Source organism: Rana temporaria, chromosome 8 (genome assembly GCF_905171775.1).
Source record: "Rana temporaria chromosome 8, aRanTem1.1, whole genome shotgun sequence".
NCBI lineage: Eukaryota > Metazoa > Chordata > Amphibia > Anura > Ranidae > Rana > Rana temporaria.
Window position 1 is genome coordinate 106,699,263 of NC_053496.1, and position 23,374 is coordinate 106,722,636.

At 43.1% G+C, this 23,374-nt stretch overlaps 1 protein-coding gene across 1 annotated transcript in view; it reads right to left on the reverse strand.

Moving 5' to 3' along the window:
- Nucleotides 1–2,705: 2,705 nt before the first annotated feature.
- The window catches only part of LOC120910430 (cadherin-23-like), a 245,796-nt gene continuing 225,127 nt past the window's right edge, over nucleotides 2,706–23,374 (reverse strand). The window contains exons 20-24 of the mRNA XM_040322190.1: nucleotides 21,559–21,660; nucleotides 12,405–12,554; nucleotides 11,841–11,969; nucleotides 9,303–9,431; nucleotides 2,706–2,960 (exon numbers count right to left, since the gene is read on the reverse strand). Coding sequence (XP_040178124.1) covers nucleotides 2,706–2,960; nucleotides 9,303–9,431; nucleotides 11,841–11,969; nucleotides 12,405–12,554; nucleotides 21,559–21,660 — 765 coding nt within the window. The remainder of the gene's footprint in view (nucleotides 2,961–9,302; nucleotides 9,432–11,840; nucleotides 11,970–12,404; nucleotides 12,555–21,558; nucleotides 21,661–23,374) is intronic.

The following is a 23,374-nucleotide window of genomic DNA, read 5'->3' on the forward strand; positions in this document are numbered from 1 at the left end:
GCCAGATGTAAAAGCAAGCCAACTGGGCACTATGGGCAGCATCTGATTGAACAACTGTATACACACCTGCCGAGGTTTAAAAAAACATGGCTGCCCTCCAATCCCCAGTCCCAATGTCATTGCTAGCCACTAATGCTGCGTACACACGATCGGACATTCCGACAACCAAACCGTGGATTTTTTTTTCCGACGTATGTTGGCTCAAACTTGTCTTGCATACACACGGTTACACACGGTCACACAAATGTTGTCGGAAATTCTGATCGTCAAGAACGCGGTCACGTACAATGGCACTATAAAAGGGAAGTTCAATACCAAGTGCGCCACCCTTTGGGCTCCTTCTGCTAATCTCGTGTTAGTAGAAGTTAGGCGAGAGACGATTCGCGCTTATATGTCAGCAAATGTCCGATGGAGCCTACACATGATCGAAATTTCCAACAACAAGCTCCCATCAAACATCTGTTGTCGGAAATTCCGAGCGTGTGTATGCGGCATAACAATATTAGACTGTAACTCTCATAAAAGGAAGTGCATACTGGGCAGTTATTACATTTTCTTGTCTTAGGGCCTGTACACACCACACTTGTTAGGCTGCATTCACACCTGAGCGTATTCGCGCGTTTGCATACAGCGTTGTCGGACGTTTTTGAACGTTTTTTATTTTAGCCAATAGAAAAAATTATCATCTCTTTCATCATTTGTTGCTATGTTTGTAGATTTTTTTTTTTATCTTCTTCCTGGGTGAATGTTATATTTCACAGAACAGATTAAAGCGACAAACGCCTGTAGAAACGCTCGTTGTCGCGCTAGACGCTTGAATCGAGCGTTTACATTAGTTTCTATGGGAATACAAATGTTCAAAAATGCCCAAATCAGCCCGATTCGCGCGACAAAAAAAGGGTCCAGAACTTGTTTGAGCTTCAGTTGTTCGGCTTCAGGCGTTTTGGAGTGGAGATGTGAACCATCTCCATTGAGAATAATGTATTTTTTCCCCTCTAGCGTTTTATAGCTTCAGGCTTCAGGCTACAAAACGCTCAGGTGTTAATGCAGCCTTAAGGTGTACTGCCAAACAGAGCTGGTGTGAATTAACTCTTAAGCCTCATACACACGCTCGGTTTACTTTGCCGAGTAAACCATGCGTGTGTACGAGGCTTTCAGGTTTCTCATCAAGGAAACTGCCTAAAATCTTGACGAAAAAAATAGAGAACCTGCTCTCTATTTTCTCATCGTGATTCTCGGCAGTGTTTTTCTGCCGAGAAACCCGAGAGTGTGCATACTTATCTGTCGCCTTGGAAACCCGAGCATGCTCGAAATGTATTTGACGCATTGCGCGGTAGCTTCCTAGGCATAGGTAGGGTGCTGCAAGATGACGGCGACGACATCTAATGTGACGAGCGCATGCTCGTTGTACGTGATGACGTCACCGCGTTCTTGCCTTCCAAAAGAACCGCGGTTATTTTGAAAGGAGTGTCTGTACACTCGGGCGGCAAGAGATTCTTGCCAAGAATCTCGTCAGGAAAAACAACGTACGGAAATTCCGGCTATGTGTATGCTCCATCGGACTTTTGCTGTCGGAATTTCCGCCAACAAAAAATTGAGAGCTGTTTCTCAAATTTTCAGACAGGAAAAATCTGATCGTGTGTACGCGGCATTACAATAAACATATTACTGTACAATTTTGTATTCTAGTTGTACACAGGCAGAGAGGAAAGATTTGCAGAGGGTGATTAAAATAGATAATTGGGTCCCCACTTCCAAGTTTAGAAGATATCTATTTGAGCCGTATTCACAAATAAGCAACAAATATTATGAGATATGTTACACATCCTAGCCATTTTTGGTTCTTAAAATTATATGGGCTCAGACTAATAGGTTGCTGAATAGCTTTTTCCCTAGAGCAGTAGCAGTGGGGTCACTAGGGTTGGTGTCACCTGGTGCAGTGAAACATGGTGTGTGCAGTAAAACATGCGGAGTGACAGCAGGACAGAGCAGTAGACACTGGGCAGGCTAGCACATCGGGCTCTCTCCTCTCTAGCAGAGAGGGGGTAAGAGAGAGGGAGGTGGGGGGTGAGAGAGAGAGGGTCTGGGGGTGACAGAGAGGGAGATGAGAGAGAGAGGGGGGTTGGGGGAGTGAGAAAGAGAGGGGGTGGCGGTGAGGAAGGGATGAGAGAGGGGAAAATTGGTGGGGTGACAGAGGGGGAGAGAGAGGGGGGTGAGACACTCCCTCCCCCTGCTCACCTTCCCCTGGCTCCTTACCCCCCCCAGCTGTTTCCTGCACATCCTGTCCAGGCACACAGCCAGCTCTATCATCCTCACTGGGGGGGCACAGACCGTACAGATTGAGTCTTCATCTGAGGGAATGGCATGTGCTGTGTGTGCGGGTCAAGACCGAGCCTTGTACAGTGCCAGGAATTTATGTTTGCAAGTTCCTGTATGTTACTTTTCCTCCAATTAAACTAATGTAGCGCATTCATTCCATTAGTGTCAGGGTGCACTCCAGAACAGAGGTGCACTTGTGCAAAAACACAGGCCTGGCACATCTTCCAATATCCTACATGGACATGCCCATTTGCATGGAAATGCACATAGATGCGTTGCACATGCACGCACAATTATGGAACTGTCGCCTTATGGAAGAATAGAATGACAGAGGACTGCTAAATAAATATTCTGCAATCTTCAGGATCATATTAAAGATGTTCTGGTTAATGTTGCGTTAAGAAGGTACTCACTGAAAGCGCAGGATTTCCTTCATCCTCCACAACAACCTTCAGCTGATAGAAACTCTGTTTTTCACGATCAGGAGGGGATGGTCTTGTGGAAATTTCACCAGTGAGCCTATCCATGCGGAAAATGGAGTCATCGTTGCCTTGCGTGATGTAATATGAGAGAACGCTATTCAGTCCTTTGTCCTTGTCAGTTGCATTTACTCGAATAATTGATGTTCCACCTCCAACATTCTGCACAAAGAAGAAACAACCAAATAAAAGACTGAACATTAGGTATAGCAGAAAATAACAATAAAGTTGTCTGGTATCAATCAAACAATAAAACATGCTTTTTCTTGGGAAAAAATACTGAACACTTAAATAGTGTACAACGAGGCAGCAAGTTCTTGGATTCTGCAACAGACACACTTGAAAACTCATGTAATGGAGTCCAGTGCAAAACGTTCGCGTTACTGCACTTTTACCTTTTCTTACATGACAAATGCCAGCACCAAAAAAAAAAGTTTAAGGCATTATAAAAACACATTCTGCTCAGAATTTTAAAGAGGCCATGAAAATATAAATGGTAGAAGCTGTTTTCACTAGCAATTTTAATGTTCTGTGTACACTGTGTGAGGCATGATGTCAGAGGCGGCTCTCTAATTAGGCTTAATAGGCAATCGCCTAAGGCCCTGCGCTCCCAGGGGCCCCGCACCTGCCGCCTAATTTGCCTTAGTCGTGTGTGGAAATAGGACGGAATGTCCGCCGGTTGGTGTCCCCGAACCGTCTTTATCGCGGGACAAAAGTCTGCGGTGCCCGCGACTACTTTTTTCCAGCCACGGGCAGGAGGGTGGACTAACCACTTGAGAACTGCTCGAGGTCCCCGGGTCAGTGGCTGGTTGTATGTATTCCCCTCCCCCGGTGCCGGCTCCTCCCCTTCTGCCACACTTTGCGAATCTCCTCAGTGTACACTCTCAATTCATCTTACAAATGCCAGGAATGGGCCAGGTGTCGGGGACACATCTTGTAACTCTTGTGCGCATGTGCAACAGTTAAATCATCACTGGCTTTCCAATGGTGAAAGAAGGATACCATGTAATTTGCGAGAATCAGCAGTGAAAACGGGGGCAGCGGGGAATGCAGCTGTGATAGGTGCCTGGACCCATCATCACTGGAGTACAACATAGGAGGAGATAAGTACACACCATTATCTGCAAGCATGCTGTGCATACTTACAGATTATGGCATGGGTCTTCAAACTATGGCCCTCCAGTTGTTCAGGAACTACAATTCCCATCATGCCTAGTCATGTCTGTGAATGTCAGTGTGTTACAATGCCTCATGGGATGTGTAGTTCTACAACAGCTGGAGGGCCGTAGTTTGAGGATCCCTGGATTATGGCAAAGGCTCATCCCCACCAAGTTCACTTCTTCTTTAATAAATACATTAGGTTCAGACTAGTCATCTGTGTGGGATAAATACTTATAAAGTTGTGAAAAAATTAAAATATCCATGGAACTTGTGCAATTTAGATAAGTCACTAATTAACCACTTGCCTACAGGGCACTTATACCCCCTTCCTGCCCAGGCCAATTTTCAGCTTTCAGCGCTGGAGGGAGGAGGAGGAGGACATGACATGGAGGAGATGGGACTGGAGGGATGAGGACGACATGACATGGAGAAGATGGGACTGGAGGGAGGAGGAGGAGGAGGAAGACATGACATGGAATAGATGGGACTGGAGGGAGGAGGACGACATGACATGGAGGAGATGGGACTGGAGGGAGGAGGAGGACATGACATGGAGGAGATGGGACTGGAGGGAGGATGAAGAGGAGGAGGAGAACATGACATGGAGGAGATGGGACTGGAGGGAGGAGGACGACATGACATGGAGGAGATGGGACTGGAGGGAGGCGGCACCCTCGTTCTGACATACTCTGCGTTCTGACATGTGACGTCACTCGTTGCTAGACGCGCCGCGGCCTTGGCAACCTGTTATTATTGGTGGATGTGTCTGTCCTAATTTCATTCCGGGACAACATGGTGCCTGGGACACGGGACACAAAAATTAATTGCGGGATAATCTCGGGCAGTCCGGGACACGTGGTCACCCTAGGCAAGGGCCCTGTTTGGGGCCCCAGGCCAGCTTGGGGGCCCAAAGCAATTGCTTGGTTTGCTTGCCTTGTTACGACGGGCCTGTGTGTGTGTATGTATATGTGTGTGTATGTGTGTACATGTGTTTACATGCGTGTGTGTATACACACGTTACTTTTAAACCCGACTCCCTTTTTCTGTACGATCAGAACTGATTTTTTAGAGCAGGTTCATAAAACCAACAAGAAAATACCATTCCTCTGAAAAGCAATCCAGGCTCAGATTGCTTTTCAGAGACAGTTGACAGGCAGTGAAGAGGCAATACATTTCCCCATGACTGGTAAAATGTTGAGAAATACTGATCTCCCCAATTTCCACCCGCAGCCGCTGAAAGCCTGGAAGTTACTAGGGGTGGGGCTGAAGGAGGGACCAGGGGCGGGACCAGGGGAGGGGCTGAAGGCGGCCCCGTCAGGTAGGCTGTACGGGGCCCCATGATTTCTATCAGCGGCCCTGCTGGGACCCTTACTTTTCAACATTTACTTTATAAATGATATTGGGTCTGGGATCAAAAGTAACATTTCTGTCTTTGCAGATGACACCAAGCTATGCAGTGAAATAACGTCTTTACAGGATGTCTCCAATTTACAAGCCGACCTCAATGCTCTGTCTAATTGGGCGACTGTGGCAGATGAGCTTTAATGTTGATAAATTTAAAGTTATGCACTTGGGGGCTAAGAATATGCATGTGTCATACATACTAGGGGGAGTACAACGGGGGGGATCTGTAGTGGAAAAGGATCTGGGGGTTTTCGTAGATCATAAGCTCAATAAATAAGTCCTTTCTTGTATTAAGAGAGGTATGGACTCCAGAGACAGAGATATCATTTTGCCCCTGTACAAATCATTAGTAAGACCTCATCTGGAATATGCAGTTCAGTTTTGGGCTCCAGTTCTCAAGAAGGATAATCGGAGAACTGGAGAAAGTGCAGAGAAGGGCAACCAAACTGATAAGAGGAATGGAGGAGCTCAGCTATGAGGAAAGATTAGAGGAACTGAATTTATTCACTCTTGAGAAGAGGAGAATAAGGGGGGATATGCTCAACATGTACAAATATATAAGAGGTCCATAGAGTGAACTTGGTGTTGAGTTATTCACTTTACGGTCAACACTGAGGACAAGGGGGCACTCTTTACATCTAGAGGAAAAGAGATTTCATCTCCAAATATGGAAAGGTTTCTTCACAGTAAGAGCTGTGAAAATATGGAATAAAAGTGGGGTGTGTTTCCGAGCCAATGTGGTAAGCAAAATAATGTCACTATGTGAAATAAGAATAACTACTTACAATAACAAGCAGCTCCTCTGAAGACAAAATATAAATATGAATATATATACTGTGCAATAGAATAAAAGTGTGGAAGAGGGCGCTAGTGAGATAAAACACCTAATGTGAATAATAATAAATCCAAACAATTGGGACACACTCACTGGGGAGGATCCCAAATGGCAGGGTGATACTACTACAATAAACACTCTGATAGATAAGGATCCAACAGTCAATAAATCTCTATCTAGAGATATCTTAAGTGCACACAGATAAATCCAAAGAATAAAGTCCGCGAAGAAAAATTAAATTAAATAAATGCAAAAAATATAAAAATGTATAAAAAATAAAATGTGAAAAGGGTGTGTCTCTTGATTAACACAGTTGATTTAACACAGTTCATAGGGGAATCCCCTTCACAGGATACTTCAATTAGTGTTCATGCAATCAATCCTGGTGATAATGCAGCCTCCACCATCTATTAGAACTTCACCCGATGTGCTCTTAACAGGGAATGCGCTTACCAGATTTAATGGACCACCTTAATGAAAAAGTAGGTCTGCTATGCTGAACAGGTTACAGTGCCTGTACACTATTCATCGAACGCTGGACCTGGCACGATGCTTGTAACCATGGTATCCCAGAAATCCAACCACAAAAAACAAAAGGGGTCTATAGTGTATTACCGCTTTAATAAAACATAATTTAAAAACAGGCTGAATGGCCCCTTACTTGTGTGGGTGCCTACCCATCACTAGGACTGCATGCGTAACGTTTGGGACCTTGTCTCGATCACACTGGATGCCGTGTGGTCAGATGTCCTGGTTGTAACTGGATCAGCTGGGGAACGAGATGTCAGACCTTAGCCGCCGACATATGTTTCGTGGCTCAGTTGATTGCTTTAAAAAAGGCATGGATGTTTTCCTAAATACACATAAGATAACTGAGTACTAAGATTTATAGGTAAAGTTGATCCAGGGTAAAGAATTTTTTTCCCCCTGCTGTAGCAAATTGGATCATGCTTTGCTGGGGTTTTTCACCTTCCTCTGGATCAACTGTGGGTATAGGATTGGGTATATGGGATTGTTTGAAATCATTTCTTATTTATTTATTTTTATTGTTGAACTATATGGACTTTTTCAACCCGACTAACTATGTAACTATGAGAGAAATACGGGGCTGCACTTGTGGACCTCCCAATGAAATAGTCACTGCTAGACCAGTCATGCTGATCATATGATTTTGGTACTTTAGGTCATCCTTTCCAGACACAATCAACGTTACTCAGTAAAGAGTGCCAGTTCTTAAAGAGTAACTATATTTTTGTTGAGAAAAAGCTTTCCCTTCTATGTACATTGCAAGGATTTTAACAAACTGTGTTGCAGATTCCTACCTTTTGTTATTCTGAAGAAAAAATGGGTTGTCTGGGTCCATGTACAAAGTGAGTATGAATGGGAGTGACTCAATAATTAGCAATCAGCTGTTGCACTTGCACAGTTCTGAGGAAATTGGCATGGTCTGCGATACTTTAACTGGCAAATGCACGGTGATGCAATGTTGTACCTAAATTACATTTATATAATTTTTTTCTTACTAATAGAGCTTTCTTTAGGTGGTATTTGATCACCACTGGGTTTTTTATTTGTTTATTATATAAATGCAAAAACCCTTATTTTTTTTACTTTCTGCTATAAAACATCCAATTAAAAAATATCAAAAATTCCAAATTTCTTCATGAATTTAGGCCAAAAGTTATTCTGTACCATGTCTTTGGAAAAGAAAAATACCAATAAGTGTATAATGTTTGGTTTGCTTGAAAGTTATAGCGTCTACAAATGATAAAATATATACCGGAATTTTTATTTATTTTTTAAATAAACTAGTAACGGTGGCGATCAGTGACTTACAGTGTGACTGCGATAGTGTGGTGGGCAATCTGACACTGACACTGACTCTGGGGGGGGGGTAACTGACTGACACTGACTTTACCAGTGACACTAATACAGTGATCATAGCTAATATTATACACGGTCACTGTACTAATGACACTGACTGGGAAAGGGTTAACATTTGTGGGCAATCAAGGGGTTAACTGTGTGCCTACAATGTTCACTGTGTATTGTTTTTACAGAGCGATGTCACATAAAAAAATACTTTTGACGTATCTGTTCTGGTAAATTCTCTGCTTTAGAAGCCTTGTAATCAGTGGCGGCTGGTGCTCATTTTCCTTTAGGGGGGCCTCCCACCAGGCCAGCCTCCTCCCCCCCAACCAGCCAACCACATAACCACCCCACCCCCATCGCTTGCTCGATTGATCGCTGCTTCCCCCACGTCTCTTGATCGATCGTCCATCGCCCACCAGGCCCCCCGCCAACCCCTTCACTTACCCCATACAGGTGGCGGCTTCTCCTCCTGTGTCTCCCCCCAAGTGCCAGTGTAGTGTCACAGTCTGCTGCCTATTGTAGAATGCTGCGGAAGTCACGTGGCGGCCAACTGCCCATGCGCGATGCGTTCCAAACCCAAGTGCGGTGCGTTCCAATGGATTTACGACAGTACACACCAGCGAACCCGGCATTCAGGGCAACGTGAAATTAGAGGAAAGTGGCCAATTGGCCTCATGTCCTCGCTTTGCTCGGACAGCTCGCTCCGCTCGCTCGACCTCCTGGCTCTTTTTTTAACATCCTCCAATCCACGGGGATGTTAAGGAAAGAGCCTGGATGCCGACCGAGGTTTCACTGGTGCGTACTGTCGTGAATCCATTGGAACGCATCGCACTTGCACAGTTGGCCGCCACGTGACTTCCGCAGCATTCTACGATAGGCAGCAGAATGTGACAATAAACCGGCGGTTGTTTCTCCTCCAATCAGGAGTCAGGACTCGTGGCCAATCGGGTCTTAGGACTCCCAGCCAATTGAGACTCAGGTCCAACTTCCTGATTGTCCGTGAGGAGAAACAGAAAGACTTTAGCGAAAATTAATTTGCTTATGTCACACGACTGGGTGGGCTACTGCGCCCTGAGCCCACCCAAAACAACAAAAAAAAACATTGGAATCCATATGTCCGGTGCCCCTGTGCCCCTAATAGATGGGCTTCCACTGCTTGTAATATTTCTACTGTATATTTCTACTATACTGAAGTCAACAGTCTAACTTTGCAGCAATTTTTTTTCACATACCTCATACACACTAACATTGTAACCATATCGACTGCCAATAATAGGAGGATTGTCATTCACATCTAAGACGTTCACTGTTAGGGTATAGTCTGTTCTTCGAGATGGATATCCTTTATCTGTAGCCTGAATCTAAATGGTTAAAAAGAAATGATGCAGTTATTACTAAAACTAAGGAAGAAGCCATAGGTTCCCAAAGAAAGTGTATTCAATTGACTTCAGTACTCACATACAAATACCTTCTCCTATTTTAAAACAGAATACAAATATGTGAGATGTCATGGTCTGCTAAAAAACAACAATAGCACATTTGGATGTCTGTAAAGAAAATCAGTAAACATTTTACACTATTTCAAGTAACCCATCTATGCAATCGTATATCATGAGCACTGACTATTTAGTAATCATGATTCAGAACATCGTCAACCAACACCCAACTCATGGTTTCTCAAACAGGGTTCCTCCAGAGGATGCTAGAGGTTCCTTGTGCAATGAGCAATTTCTGCTTCTCAAATAAGTTCCCACTGGCACCATTGATCATTTTAGCTATCTATAATTCTTAGACATATGCAGAAAGGAAAATGTTACATATTTAAATATGGATGTAACATGTAACATGTTCCAAATCTGAACTTATCCTTTAGGACAATTCCAACCAAAGTACTGTCATTTTTTTTTTCTTTCAATTTTTTTTATTGAAATTGATATGCACGTACAATACATACATTGAAAACATATAATGTGTCAAACATGGGGGAAATTACCCAGAGAAGATAGCAAAAACGTAACCCAGAGAGATGAATGTTACATCCTGAAAAGGCAATGGTAACCGTACCAACTGATGCTTTCATATAACAAGTTGGAAAAACAAACAGAGGGGCTTAATAATGAGAGGATAGTCTCTTGTAGAGGCCAGGTCAGGTCCATGGAGCATCAAGGGACCTCACTACCTCCGGCACCCCGTAAGGGATCATGCTGTGCCAGAGGCGTGGACCCCCTGTCAGGCCCAGGCCCCAACCCGGATCTAAGTAAACCCGATGGGGAAGGGGAGGTAAATATCATTAATAACATGGGTATATGAGGGAATTACCCTCTTTGGTAAGAAAGCAGTAGATCCTCAAAAATCATCTGAGTAGGTTACAGAAAAAACTTAAGCAGAACCAAACAAGAAAAGTTAGAGGGAATGGAAAGTAGAAAAAGAAAGGGAGAAGGAGGGTGGGAAGGGGTGAGGGAGTAAAGGGAGGCAATGTGCCCATCGTCTAGCCAAAGTTTATGGGACAATTGTGCGGACACCTGGGATCAGGGAGATACCCACATAGTCCGCCCAGGGATTCCACAAAGTACTGTAATTTAAGGTTCTCCAGGAAATATATTTGGGAAGCACTGTGGGAGGTACATGCAATATGTTAATTTCAGCTGTTTCTGTGCTGTCCTTTTCATGATACAGCTTCAAAACATTGAAAAAGGGATTGGGAAAAAGGAGAAGCAGCACAATCAGGTGATCTTCTGTGCCCATGTGCCAACAGGTTGCATGCTAATAGGAAGAGAATGCAGTGACAGGAAGGTGAGTTTATCAGCGTGCTGCTTATTTTTTCATTAAGTGCTTTAGCAGGGATGTGGACCTACCAAGACACTGCAAGTGATCAGACAAGTGATTCAAGAGGAGATTCCATATGCAAAATTGTATACCTTATGGCTTAAATAAAAACTGTAATGACATTCACAGATGGATATGAACGGGAATAAAAACAAAGGGCCAGATTCACAGAAAAAGTACGCCGGAGTATCTGCTGATACTCCGGCGTACTTTCAAATTTGCCGCGTCGTATCTTTATTTGTAATTCACAAACAAAGATACAACGGCTTTTGGCTAAGATCCGGCAGGCGTACAGCTTCGTATGCCTTCGGATCGTAGGTGTAATTCTCCGGCGGCCGCTGGGTGGAGTTCGCGTCGTTTTCCAGCATCGGGTATGCAAATTAGCTGTTTACGGCGATCCACGAAGGTACGCGCGTTCGTCACATTCTCTTACGTCGGTTTTTCCCGTCGTAAAGTTAAGAGTGCTATTTAGATGTTGTAAAATTACACCATCCATGTTAAAGTATGGCCGTCGTTCCCGCGTCAAATTTTAAATTTTTTTGCGTAAGACGTCCGGGAATACGAAATTACGTTACGCATGTCGCCGTTCAAAAAACACGTCAAGGCCCTAATTTCGCACAAAGCATGGCGGGAAAATTCCTAACGGAGCATGCGCAGAACGTTCGGCAGAACGTTCAGAACGCGCCTAATTTAAATGGCACACGCCCCATTTGAATTAGGCGGGCTTGCGCCGGACGGCTTTACGCTACGCCGCCAAAACTTTACATGCAAGTGCTTTGTGAATCAAGCACTTACGCTGGAAACTTGCGGCGGCGTAACGTAAACGGGATACGATACGCCGCCGTAAATATTCATGAATCTGGCCCAAAACATCCAAAATAACCTGCAAACAGATGTTGAGAAATAGGAATAACTTATATATTAGAAATTAGTGCTGTCGTTACCCTTAACACATGCAGCTCCTGCAATTCTCTGTCCAGGGATTTCATTAGGAAAACTTCACCATATGTGTCATTGGTGGTGCGGATTTCAAACAGCCCAACTGCATTGCCACCTATTATGGAAAAGGTCACCTTTGACAAATGATAAAAGAATGCATGTTACCAATTGGGGCTTTTTTAATCTGAGCATTATATAGAACAGTAATTCTTTTAATATAGTATAAGAAAAGAGTCCTTCTAGGTCATAATGTATCTGTCCATGCCATGGAACAAAACCAGAAAGCAAAGAAGTAAAACCTTTACTATGCTGATCCACTTGCTTCAGTGTTTTTCCAAGTCACTGCCCCAGAAAAAAAGAATGCAGATCAGGAAAGTCAAAATAAAGTCAGACGTTCTGATCTGCATACCTAATACAGTAAGTATCACAAGTGTTAAAGAGGTGCACAACAGTCAGGCATCTAGCATTTTCAGAAGGAGGGGTCAATAATGGCAGCCTCTATGTTATCTTCGTGGTAGGTGCATTAATGCCCCCCAAAAAAGTAGCCAAAACATCATAAATCTGTTTACCACGCCATTATTTCCAGCATCTGGGTCTCTAGCCATGACTAGAGCTATCCTTCGGCCGGTGGGACAGTCCTCTGCCACATTGGCCACTGATTCTGATGTTGGATCAAATTGGGGGCTGTTGTCGTTCTCATCCAAAACTGTAATCTGTACCTGTAGAGACAAATGAATACATTCCATCAAACTCTGCTCTATTCCTACATTATTATTATTATTATTATTATTATTATACAGGATTTATATAGCGCCAACAGTTTGCACAGCCCTTTACAACATCGGGGAAGACAGTACAATTACAATACAATACATGGAGCACCAGGGTGGGCAAAAAAAAAAAAAAAGCTAAAAAAAAAAAAAAAAAGTCTAAAAAATAAATAAAAAATAAAACAAAGAAAAAAGATGCCAGTCAGTGCCCACAAATGGGCACTGACTGGCAACAATCAGTGCTGCCACCCCAGTGTCCATCAGCGCCACCCCAGTGTCCATCAGCGCCACCCCAGTGTCCATCAGTGCCACCCCACAGTGCCCATCCATGCCCAGTGCCCACCTAGCAGTGCCCATCTGTGCCACCCATGAGTGCCCATCTGTGCCGCCCATGAGTGCCCATCTGTGCCGCCCATGAGTGCCCAGTGCCGCCCATGAGTGCCCATCAGTGCCGCCTATGTGTGCCCATCAGTGCCGCCTATGTGTGCCCATCAGTGCCGCCTATGTGTGCCCATCAGTGCCGCCTATGTGTGCCCATCAGTGCCGCCTATGTGTGCCCATCAGTGTCGCATACCAGCGCCGCCAATCAGTGCCACCTCATCTGTGCCCGTCAGTACTACCTCATCGATGTCCATCAGTGCCATCTCATCGGTGCCCATTAGTGCCGCCATATCAGTGCCCGTAATTGAAAGAGAAAACTTATTTACAAAAAAATTAACAGAAAAAAATAAAAACGTAATTTTTTTTCCAAATTTTCAGCCTTTTTTTAGTTGTTGCGCAAAAAAAAAAAATCGCAGAGGTGATCAAATACCACCAAAAGAAAGCTCTATTTGTGGGGAAAAAAGGACGCCAATTTTGTTTGGGTACAGTGTAGCATGACCGCGCAATTGCCATTCAAAGTGCGACAGTGCTGAAAGCTGAAAATTGGCTTGGGCGGGAAGCTGCGTAAGTACCTGGTATGGAAGTGGTTAAACATAACTAGGGTACTAAATTTGGCTTGCCTTCAGATTGCTCCTTTTTACTACCTGTAAAATACAACAACGATCTGGAGTCAAATGGCCATAAGAGCCTTTTAATAACAAAATTATATAAATAACAAATAAATAACTTAATAACACAGTGTAAACGGAGCCCCAAGGTCCTATTAGGCCCTGTACACACAATCAGTTCATCCGATGAAAACGGACTGAAGGCTGAAGTATGATGGTCTGATGTGCCTACACACTATCAGTTCAAAATCTGATCGAGTCCAACGCGGTGACGTAAAACACAACAACGTGCTGAAAAAAACGAAGTTCAATGCTTCCAAGCATGCGTCGACTTGATTCTGAGCATGCGCGGGTTTTGAACTGATGCTTTTGCGTACTAACCATCGGTTCCGACCGATTGGTCAGGCGTCCATCAGTCCGATTTTAAAGCAAGTTCTAAAACTTTGGACCGAAGGACAAAAGTCTGATGGGCCATACACAAGGACGTTTTCATCAGTTTGGACTGATCGTGTGTACAAGGCCTCAAGCATCAAAAAGACCTTCGTACAACTTAATTAGGCCTACAGCCGCGACACCACTTATGGTGGTGTACCTCAGACTAGTCTCCACAAAGTAAATTTGTTCCCATACGAATCGAAAAGGACTTTGTACCCCACTAGCTGCATGGCAAAACTACACCAACCACTGCCTAACTCCTCAGCACCAGAAAACGAACATGAATTCAGGGTGTGAGGGAAGTATTCCCTCACTCAGTATACCCCAACTCAGCTAACTTCTGACAGGCGACCTCCTCAGACCAACTTCCTGTCCACCCCCACAGCTCCACCCATTCCTAACCTAGACACCAATCAAGTATATCCCTGCCACCTTATTTTCCTTCAAACTAAGAGGAACCCCTCCCAGACCCAAGCCCCTTTAACCCCTGTCATGCCAGCCATCCATCTATCACCTTCTTTGCTTTTTTACTCCAGGCCTCACCATAACTTTGGTCCACAAGGATATGTCACATGATCATTTTGTCAGGAAAGGAGAGACAAGAGTTCATCTAAATAAAGGACCAATATGACTCTCACTAGGCACGACAAAATAGCCATGGCATGAGTCAAATAAATCAAGACCAAGCAAGGTGATACACCACAGCCAGCATAAGCTGAAGTGTACCGCTGATTTAACCTGTTAAGATGTTTTAATATGTTTTCCAAGTGTTCACTTATACAGGTATAACATGCAGGACCCAGACAAGACATGTAAACCACAAGGCACCGATAGAGAAAAGCTGATCATCTGGAGAAAATCCCTTGAAAAATAATAAGGACATGCTAGCGGAAAAACAAAAACCATTCAACTAGCATGGTCAAGCTGAGTTTCGCTGAAAAATTTCCAGAAACAATTGCTCGCCATATCTTCCATCTGAGCTAAAGTTCATAGGTTCACAATCTTAAATATTTACTTGTCACCTCAATTCTCTCCAACTCCTACATACAGCAAATGCATTCCTTGTTACATAGAGACATTGGCACAGCACTTCAAACTATCCTCTGAGATTGGTTTTAGAGTCTAGAGCTGCAATTACTGCTTCTATTTTCCCATCTGTTCTTATGTGTCCATCAAAATTTTACTCTTGGAATAAGATTGTCAGATCATAGAATGTGTTTTATATGTATCTATGTGCATTTCAATGCATTTATATTAAACATGGTAACGCCACCTGGGACTTAAAGATGTAAAATTTATTAACATAATGTAAGAAGAAACACACAGTTTAGCAATAAAATGTATTATGATCAAAACAATGTCAGGCTCCTGTATTATTCAGTAATTTGTAGAGATATTAAACATGAAAGAAGTAACAGTGCTTTCATAAAAATGCATATTAATAATACATAGATTTGCAATAAACCAAAATAAACAAAAGCAATTATCTTTATTTTAATACATTTCCAGATTTAGTTTTATGTTTAGGAGATTGCAAAAAACAAAGTATACTGTAATCAGTTTATATAAGAGCTCTTGACATTTATGCGTCTAAACTTTCACTGAGTATGAACATTTATGGACTACACTCAATGCTACATTTTTTATATCTTGGTAAAAATTCAATCTGCTAATACAATACCTGTATTAGTAAAAAGGTTGCATATTTCAATTACAATTTTTACTTTGCTTTTACACTCAGTGAGGCTGCAATTGATGTTTTTTTTGGTAGTCAGAGAAGGCAAGCATGGCTCAATAACACACAAACGTTTTTTTTTTTAACTTTTGTGTGTTATTGAGCCATGCTTGCCTTCTCTGACTACCAAAAAAAACATTAATTGCAGTCTCACTGTGCCATCACATGCAGCCACTGTGCCCATCAAACACAGCTACTGTGCCCATCAAACGCAGCCACTGTGCTCATTAAACGCAGCCACTGTGCCCATTCAAAAAAATTGAAAAAGGGGGGAAAAAAAGAAAAGTCATTTTCGGTTTCGGATTGATTTTTTTTTTGTTTTCGGTTTCGTTTCGGTTCTGAAATTTTCATTTCGGTGCACCCCTAATTCCTACCATGCATTAAAAAAGTATAATTACAGCAATCTAAAACGTTTGTGCCGTGAAAGATATATTACTGTTATTACATCAGTTCAATCAACCTTTGGACTGGGGAGAGCACTTCTGAGATATAGCCATATGTCATGTCATGCACACCAGTAAAATAAGGCTTCATACAAATGGGCTCTAAAAAGAACCAGTGGGGTTGATTTACTAAAACTGGAGTGCAAAATCTGGTGCAGCTTTGCATAGAATCTGATCCCCAGCTGCAGCACCACCCTCTATATCAGGGATATGCAATTAGCGGACCTCCAGCTGTTGCCAAACTACAAGTCCCATGAGGCTTAGCGAGACTCTGACAGCATCAAGCATGACACCCAGAGGCAGAGGCATGATGGGACTTGTAGTTTGGCAACAGCTGGAGGTCCGCTAATTGCATATCTATCCCTGCTCTATATGGTCATACAGGAGACACTGAGGCTTGGTTCATACTGGAACCGGCTGCAGATCACGCAGGAACGCTGTGCATCCACATTCTCCGGTTCAGGAACAAATCAGTCCTGAATCTTTGCCTGATTTTGGCCCTTAAATGGAGCTAAAGACGCACAGTGCGCTCCACAGCTGCCCCCTCCATAAAGAGCTGGTCACATTCTCATGCTATGCGATTTGGAAACCCACATCCAATTCGCATAGCTGTGAACCCAGTCTGAGAGCAGCAGGAGCCATAGGGAAAGAGCAAGGACAGGGCTTACCAGTACTGTGTGTATCTGTAAAATATAGAGTACTCGTTCCTGTTACGCAAAATGTGAATGGCGTCTTATGAATGCAACAGAAGGAGCTGCAACATGCAAACGTGGGCAAAAACACACACAAAACTCCCAGGTAGCTATGAGTCAGAAAAAAAAAATACTTGGTGGATTAATACTCTATTGCAGAATGTTAACCTTTCTTAAAAAACACTTGCCGACCGCCTAAATGAAATGGAAAAATACATCATTATATTACAGTTTAGCTGCAGCTACATGCCATAACCCCAATATTCAAATTTTCAGCAGTTTTTGCTAAAAGTGATTTGCATCATGGATGTGCAGCCGACAAATCTGCAGCAACTGCGTGATGATATCATGTTAATATGGACAAAATCTCTGAGGAATGTTTCCAATGCCTTGGTAAATCTATGCCATGATGAATTAAGGAAGTTTTTATGGAAAAAGGGGGTGCAACCTGGAACTAGCAAGGGATATCTAATAAAGTGGCTGGTGAGTATATATTTTATTTATTCTATGATATTAAATACCTCACAAAATAGAAAATAAACAATTTATTATATACCTTTATATAAAAAAAGCATAAAACAAGTTGCAGAATGCAGGCCTTCACTACAGACTGATAGCAATGAAGGACGTGGCAGCTCATTCTTTCACTAAGTGACTTTTTGTTTGTGACTTTCTACTAAATATAGCATCTTTCCAGGTGCAGTTTATTAGGATTTCCTAATTGTGCTTCTTTAAAAAAAAAATCTGTTGCTCTGTTAAAAGCAGGAAAATTGGTCATGATTAACACATAATAAAAAAGGGCAATATTAATTAAGTTTTAGGAAAGCCAAATCCACTGAGAGGAAGGCAAATCTGTAACATTCATTAGAACTACATCCTATAGGAAGTGAAGAAGGGGTTTGGTAGGTGGCAAGAGGATTCCGCTATTGTTTCGCCATTATATAAAGCTCAAAGTAGGGTATTGTTCCTTTCAGCTTTTGTTTTTGTGTGTACCTTCTCACAATCTTTCCCAATATTTTACCGGGAAGATGAAAAACACAATGCAGAAAAATGGGAAAACATCAATGTTAGCGTACATCTTAATAACTTTTTGTTATAGATACAGTATATACTATACAAGGCTGGCATAAGGGCTCCAAAGATATGTTCTCAGGACTTTTATTTACGGATATCAGGCAGTAGACCACAGGCAATGCTAATATTCTTCTTGTTGATGGTCATAAACCAAACTGCCTGTGGGAACATATCATGTCACCGGCCCTGATAGGTGACTAATGGGTTAAGGCATGGGTGTCCAACCTTTTGAGCTTCCTGGGCCACATGGGAAGAAGAGAAATCATCTTGAGCCACACATACGATAAACTAACAATGAGGCCCCGTACACATGACTGAGTTTCTCGGCAGAATTCAGCCAGAAACTCGATCGGAGCTGTATTCTGCCGAGAAACCCGGCCGTGTGTACACTTTCGGCCGAGGAAACCGACGAGGATCTCGTCGGGCCAAATAGAGAACATGTTCTCTATTTCCTCGTTAGTCAACGGGGAAACTTGGCTCGCCGAGATCCTCGGCGGCTTCACAAGGAACTCGACGAGCAAAACGATGTGTTTTGCTCGTCGAGTTTCTCGGCCGTGTGTACGGGGCCTAAGGCTAGCCGATGAACAGTTCCTCCTGCAGCTCTCAGTGGGTAGGTGCCGTTCACTATGACGACAGGTCAATGGCGGCCGCACCTTTTTGCGGCTCTCTACACTGCCATCTATTACATGTGGTGACAAAATGCGGCAGACAAATTGCGTCCAGCAGTGATCACCACAGGTAATCGCTGGCTGTGTAGAGAGCTGCGAATAGGTGCAGCTGCTGGCAAACTGTTATTATAGTGAACAGGGCTGGCAGCCGCACCTATCTGCTAGAAATCGCAGGAGGAACTGCTGCTACAATTTGCACTGGCGCTAATCACTGGTGTGAATGTATCCTATGTATGTGCTGTGTGATGAGGAGGGGGAGATTGTGAGCGGGGAGCTGCCCACCCCAGTACCCCTCTAGATCTGACCATACAGCATTTACTTACCTGGCACCCCTGCATTCCCTACTGCCAGTGCTATTGCAAACATAGCAGCCCCTGCATCCCTCCAGGCGTGCACTTGCCTGGCTTGTCAATGTAGGCTGCTCTTTTTGCACGCCATCTCCGCCAACCCTACAGATGTGCACAGGCTGGGCTCGTCTGTGTTGGCTGCATGTGGGCCATGGGTTGGACACCCCTGGGCTAAGGGAAGGAACAATGTGCAAACTGTAGTTAACCACAACAGCCAATCAGAATTCATTTTTCTCTCTAATAAGGCTTTTTGTAAACCGAATTCTGATAAATTGCTGTGATTTACGCACTCTGTAAATCATTAATTGTCTATACACTCCTTTATCCAGTAAATCTGTACAAAAAAGGTCAGCTACCAGCAGGATCTGTGAGTACTTGTCAATGGTGCATCGGGAAAGATCAGATTCAGCTTTAACATGGACTTAAAGAATCATGGATAAGAACACCCTTAAAATGCATATAGCACATGTAGTACTGAACTGTGCAGGTATGGGGGAGAGGAGACACTACTTTGTCCAGTGACTTTCATTTTGCTGTAATGCCGGTGCAGTAAAACTCTAGTGCCCTTTCTTGGAATCTAGAGGCGGATCACAACCAATTAAGAAGCAGAGGATTATGGGACTTGTAGAACTGAAACCACCTTCTACCATTGCATTATGGCCTGATTAAACTGCAACTCCCACGAAGCCTTGTGGTAGAAGGAGGGCTGGCAGTTCTTATAAGGAATCACAGTGGGTGGGTTGGGACCGGGAGGCTTTCTAAGAAAGTGCAGTGGTCATCACGCCAGTGTATGTCTTCAGTTACATAGCGACCATCATCAGCACAGGAGTCTGTCACATCTGAGGATCAGTGAGAGGGCTGTATTCTGAGAGCAAGCCCAGTTATACTATTAGTATTTTGACAGCAGAACTTCGCCAAGTGGAATACTGTACGTTCTCCATAAATACCGCTCTGCTAGCAGTCTCCAAGACAATACTAGGGCCCCAACATTGCTAGCAAAAAATCCAGCATCCCCCTGCAGGATATTCATGAGGAAATTAGGGTACTGTCATTCCTCAGAATTGCTATCATCCTTCCCTGCTCTTCCTTAGCTACAGCCTAGGCCTAGGATATCACTGAGTGCTCTGTAAACATAGAGGGTCAAAGGATTCTGAAAATCAGAGTAGGCACAGAGGTCCTACAACACACGTGAACAGTTTCACTTGTCTAGCTTGTAATTCCATAGCTTCCAACTGTCCCTGATTTTGAGGGACTGCCCCTGATTTGGAGCAATGTCCCTTATTTGACATGCATAGTCTTCTTGCTTGCTTCGTTTCTTTCCTGTACCTTGGAGATTTAACTAAAACCCTACAAAGCTAAAACACACTCTGTTCTCTTCAATTTGGTTGTGATCTGCATATGGCTTGATTTGAATACTAACTGATATGGCTGCAAAAGACCTGTAGTATATAATAGAGAAGATGATGAAATATAATATTGGTGATAAATCAATGTTGGAGTAGTGCTGGAAATATACACTCTACTGTTTCCTTACTTGTGGCTCAGTACCAAGGAGATTAAGTTTCATGGGTTGTATGTATATGTAAGTGATGTGAAGAAATATACGGAAAATAAAAATAAAGAATTATTAAAAAAAAAAAAAAGTTTCATGGGTTATCTTAAAAAATAAAACAAACTAACATTTTTTCTAGGTTACATTTATAAATATTATATAAATTGTGAAAATAATCTAAAAACATATAGGCCCAGATTCACGTACGACTTACGCTGACGTATCTTCTGATACGCCGCGTAAGTTCTAGGATGCGCCGTCGTATCTATGCGCCTTATTCTTGAAACAAGATTCGCCTGAATTTTGGCTTGATCCGACCGATGTAAGTATCCTACGCCGTCGTATCTTGGGTGCATATTTACGCTGGGCGCTAGGGGCGCTTCCATTGATTTACGTGTTGAATATGTAAATGACCTAGATACGCCGATTCACGAATGTACTTGCGCCCGTCGCAGTAAGCTACGCCGTTTACGTAAGGTGTACGTCTGGCTTAAAGTTATCCCACCTAAAGCAGGGGTAAGTCATGTTAGGGTATGGACGTCGGAACAGCCGTCATATTTTACGTCATTTACTTAAGTCGTACGTGAATGGGGCTGGGCGTAGGTTACGTTCACGTCGTACTCATTGAGCCATCGTATCTTAGGGAGTATATGCGACGTGATTCTGGGCATGCGCCGTTCGTTCGGCCATTCATTTACATGGGGTCACGGTTAATTTTAATACAACACGCCCACTACCTTCCTAATTTGAATTAGGCGGGCTTACGCCAGCCCATTTACGCTACGCCGCCGTAACTTAGGGAGCAAGTGCTTTGGGAATACTGGTCTTGCCTCTCTATGTTACGTCGGCGTAGCGCATATGAGATGCGCTATGCCCACTCAAAGATACGCCGCTGTACGTGAATCTGGCCCATATTATTATACTGTATATCTGCATAAAAACATTCACTTAAATTTCATAGTGTTTTTGCATCATTAAACGGTACAATTAATGTTTCAGAATGACACACTAAACTTACCAGAGTAGTCTCCAGTTTGGGCCCACCATCATCTGCAACTACTGTCAGGGAGTAAAAGTCTCCTTTCTCTCGATCTACCAAACCTTTCACTGTTATTGTACCCTGCAAATACAGAACGGTGAAACATTTGAGATGGTCTGAATCTCGTTTGTATTATTGCAAGCAATAATATGTATTTATAACCTAAACTTGTACTGCTCTCAAATGTTTTTAAAGAAAGTGATCAGCATAAATAAAGATTTTACAAATTTACAATACTTATCTATGAATTCTCTGCCGATACATGGAACTCAAATCAAAATGACAAGATTAAAAAATCCATTAAAAGATAAAATAACAGCTTTTGCTTTAATATTCAGCCTTGGTCCAGATATGTCTCCCCCAATACTTTCTCTGCTATTAAATGTCATCAGTCTGATGCATAGGTGTGCACAGCCTATTGTATTAGGGTGTGCACCCCAAAGCTCCAACACATATGCGTGTGTGTGTGTGTGTATGTATGTGTATATATATATATATATATATATATATATATATATATATATATATATATATATATATATATATATATACACAGTGCCAGACATTTTTTTTTTTATTGTTTTTTTTTTTATTATTTCTTACAAATTGTATTGTTTATTAATATTTGTTTTTTATTAATATATTTTATTAAATTTTTACTATTTTTTTAGGAGCCCCATTAGAGGGCTTTGGTGAAATATCCAGAGTATAAACAGGGGGAATCTGCACCACACGGGGTGATTAGGGTGTGCCCAGGCACACCTGGCACACCCTGTGCACACACCTATGGTCTGATGGATGGGCATCATCATACAACTCGCTTCCTTGGAACCCAGGTTGTGCTGGTCCTGACCTGGATAGGGAAAGATGAAGTAGCACAGTGATGAGCTCATCGCTCTATCGCCCTGCTTTTTCTTCCTATCAGCATTGTTCTTGTCAGAGCATGAACTTATTAACTTGTTATTAACTAGTTAACCTATTAACTATTGTGCTGCCTCTTCCTCTTACATGCCAGCCCTGCCCAGGGTCTGGAAGAGACTAAAAGCAAATTAAATTCAGGTACTATAATTGGTTCCCGACTGTCTCACGTCTATATACTGCGGCAGAATGGCACCACTGGGAGAAACCCTGTATGTGTACGTCGTACCCTTTAGGAGCTGCTAGGGGGCGCGCGTGCGCCCGCTGCACAGTGGGGGTCCTAATGTTATTTTTTACAAGTAAATGTAACCTTTAGACCCCTTTCACACTGGGGTGCTTTTCGCGCATTTTAACGCTAAAATAGCGCTGGTAAAGCACCTGAAAAGTGCCTCTCAAGCCACCCCAATGCCTTCACACTGGGGCAGTGCGCTTGCAGGATGGGGGAAAAAGTACTGCAAGCAGCATCTTTCGGGCGGTGTCGGAGCTGTGTATACACCACTGCCACACCACCCCTGCCCTTGAAATCAATGGGCAACGCTGCCGAAGCGCCTGCAAAGTGCCTCGGCAGCGATGCACGGCACTATTAACCCTTTCCTCAGTCGCTAGTGGGGGTTAAAAGCGGCCCTCTAGCAGCCGAAAAGCGCTGCTATAACAGAGGTAAAGTGCCGCTAAAACTAGAGGCGCTTTACCGCTAATGCCGTCCCAGTGTGAAAGGGGTGTTAGTGAACTGAAAAAAAAAAAATTAAACAAGCAAAGAAGGCACAGCAAAGAAGATACCACAAAATAATACTTGAGCCTAAAGAATGATGCTCAGTTTATCACCACCAATACAGAGCAATTAAAAAATTGGCCAAAAATAGAATGTGTCTTGTTCTCA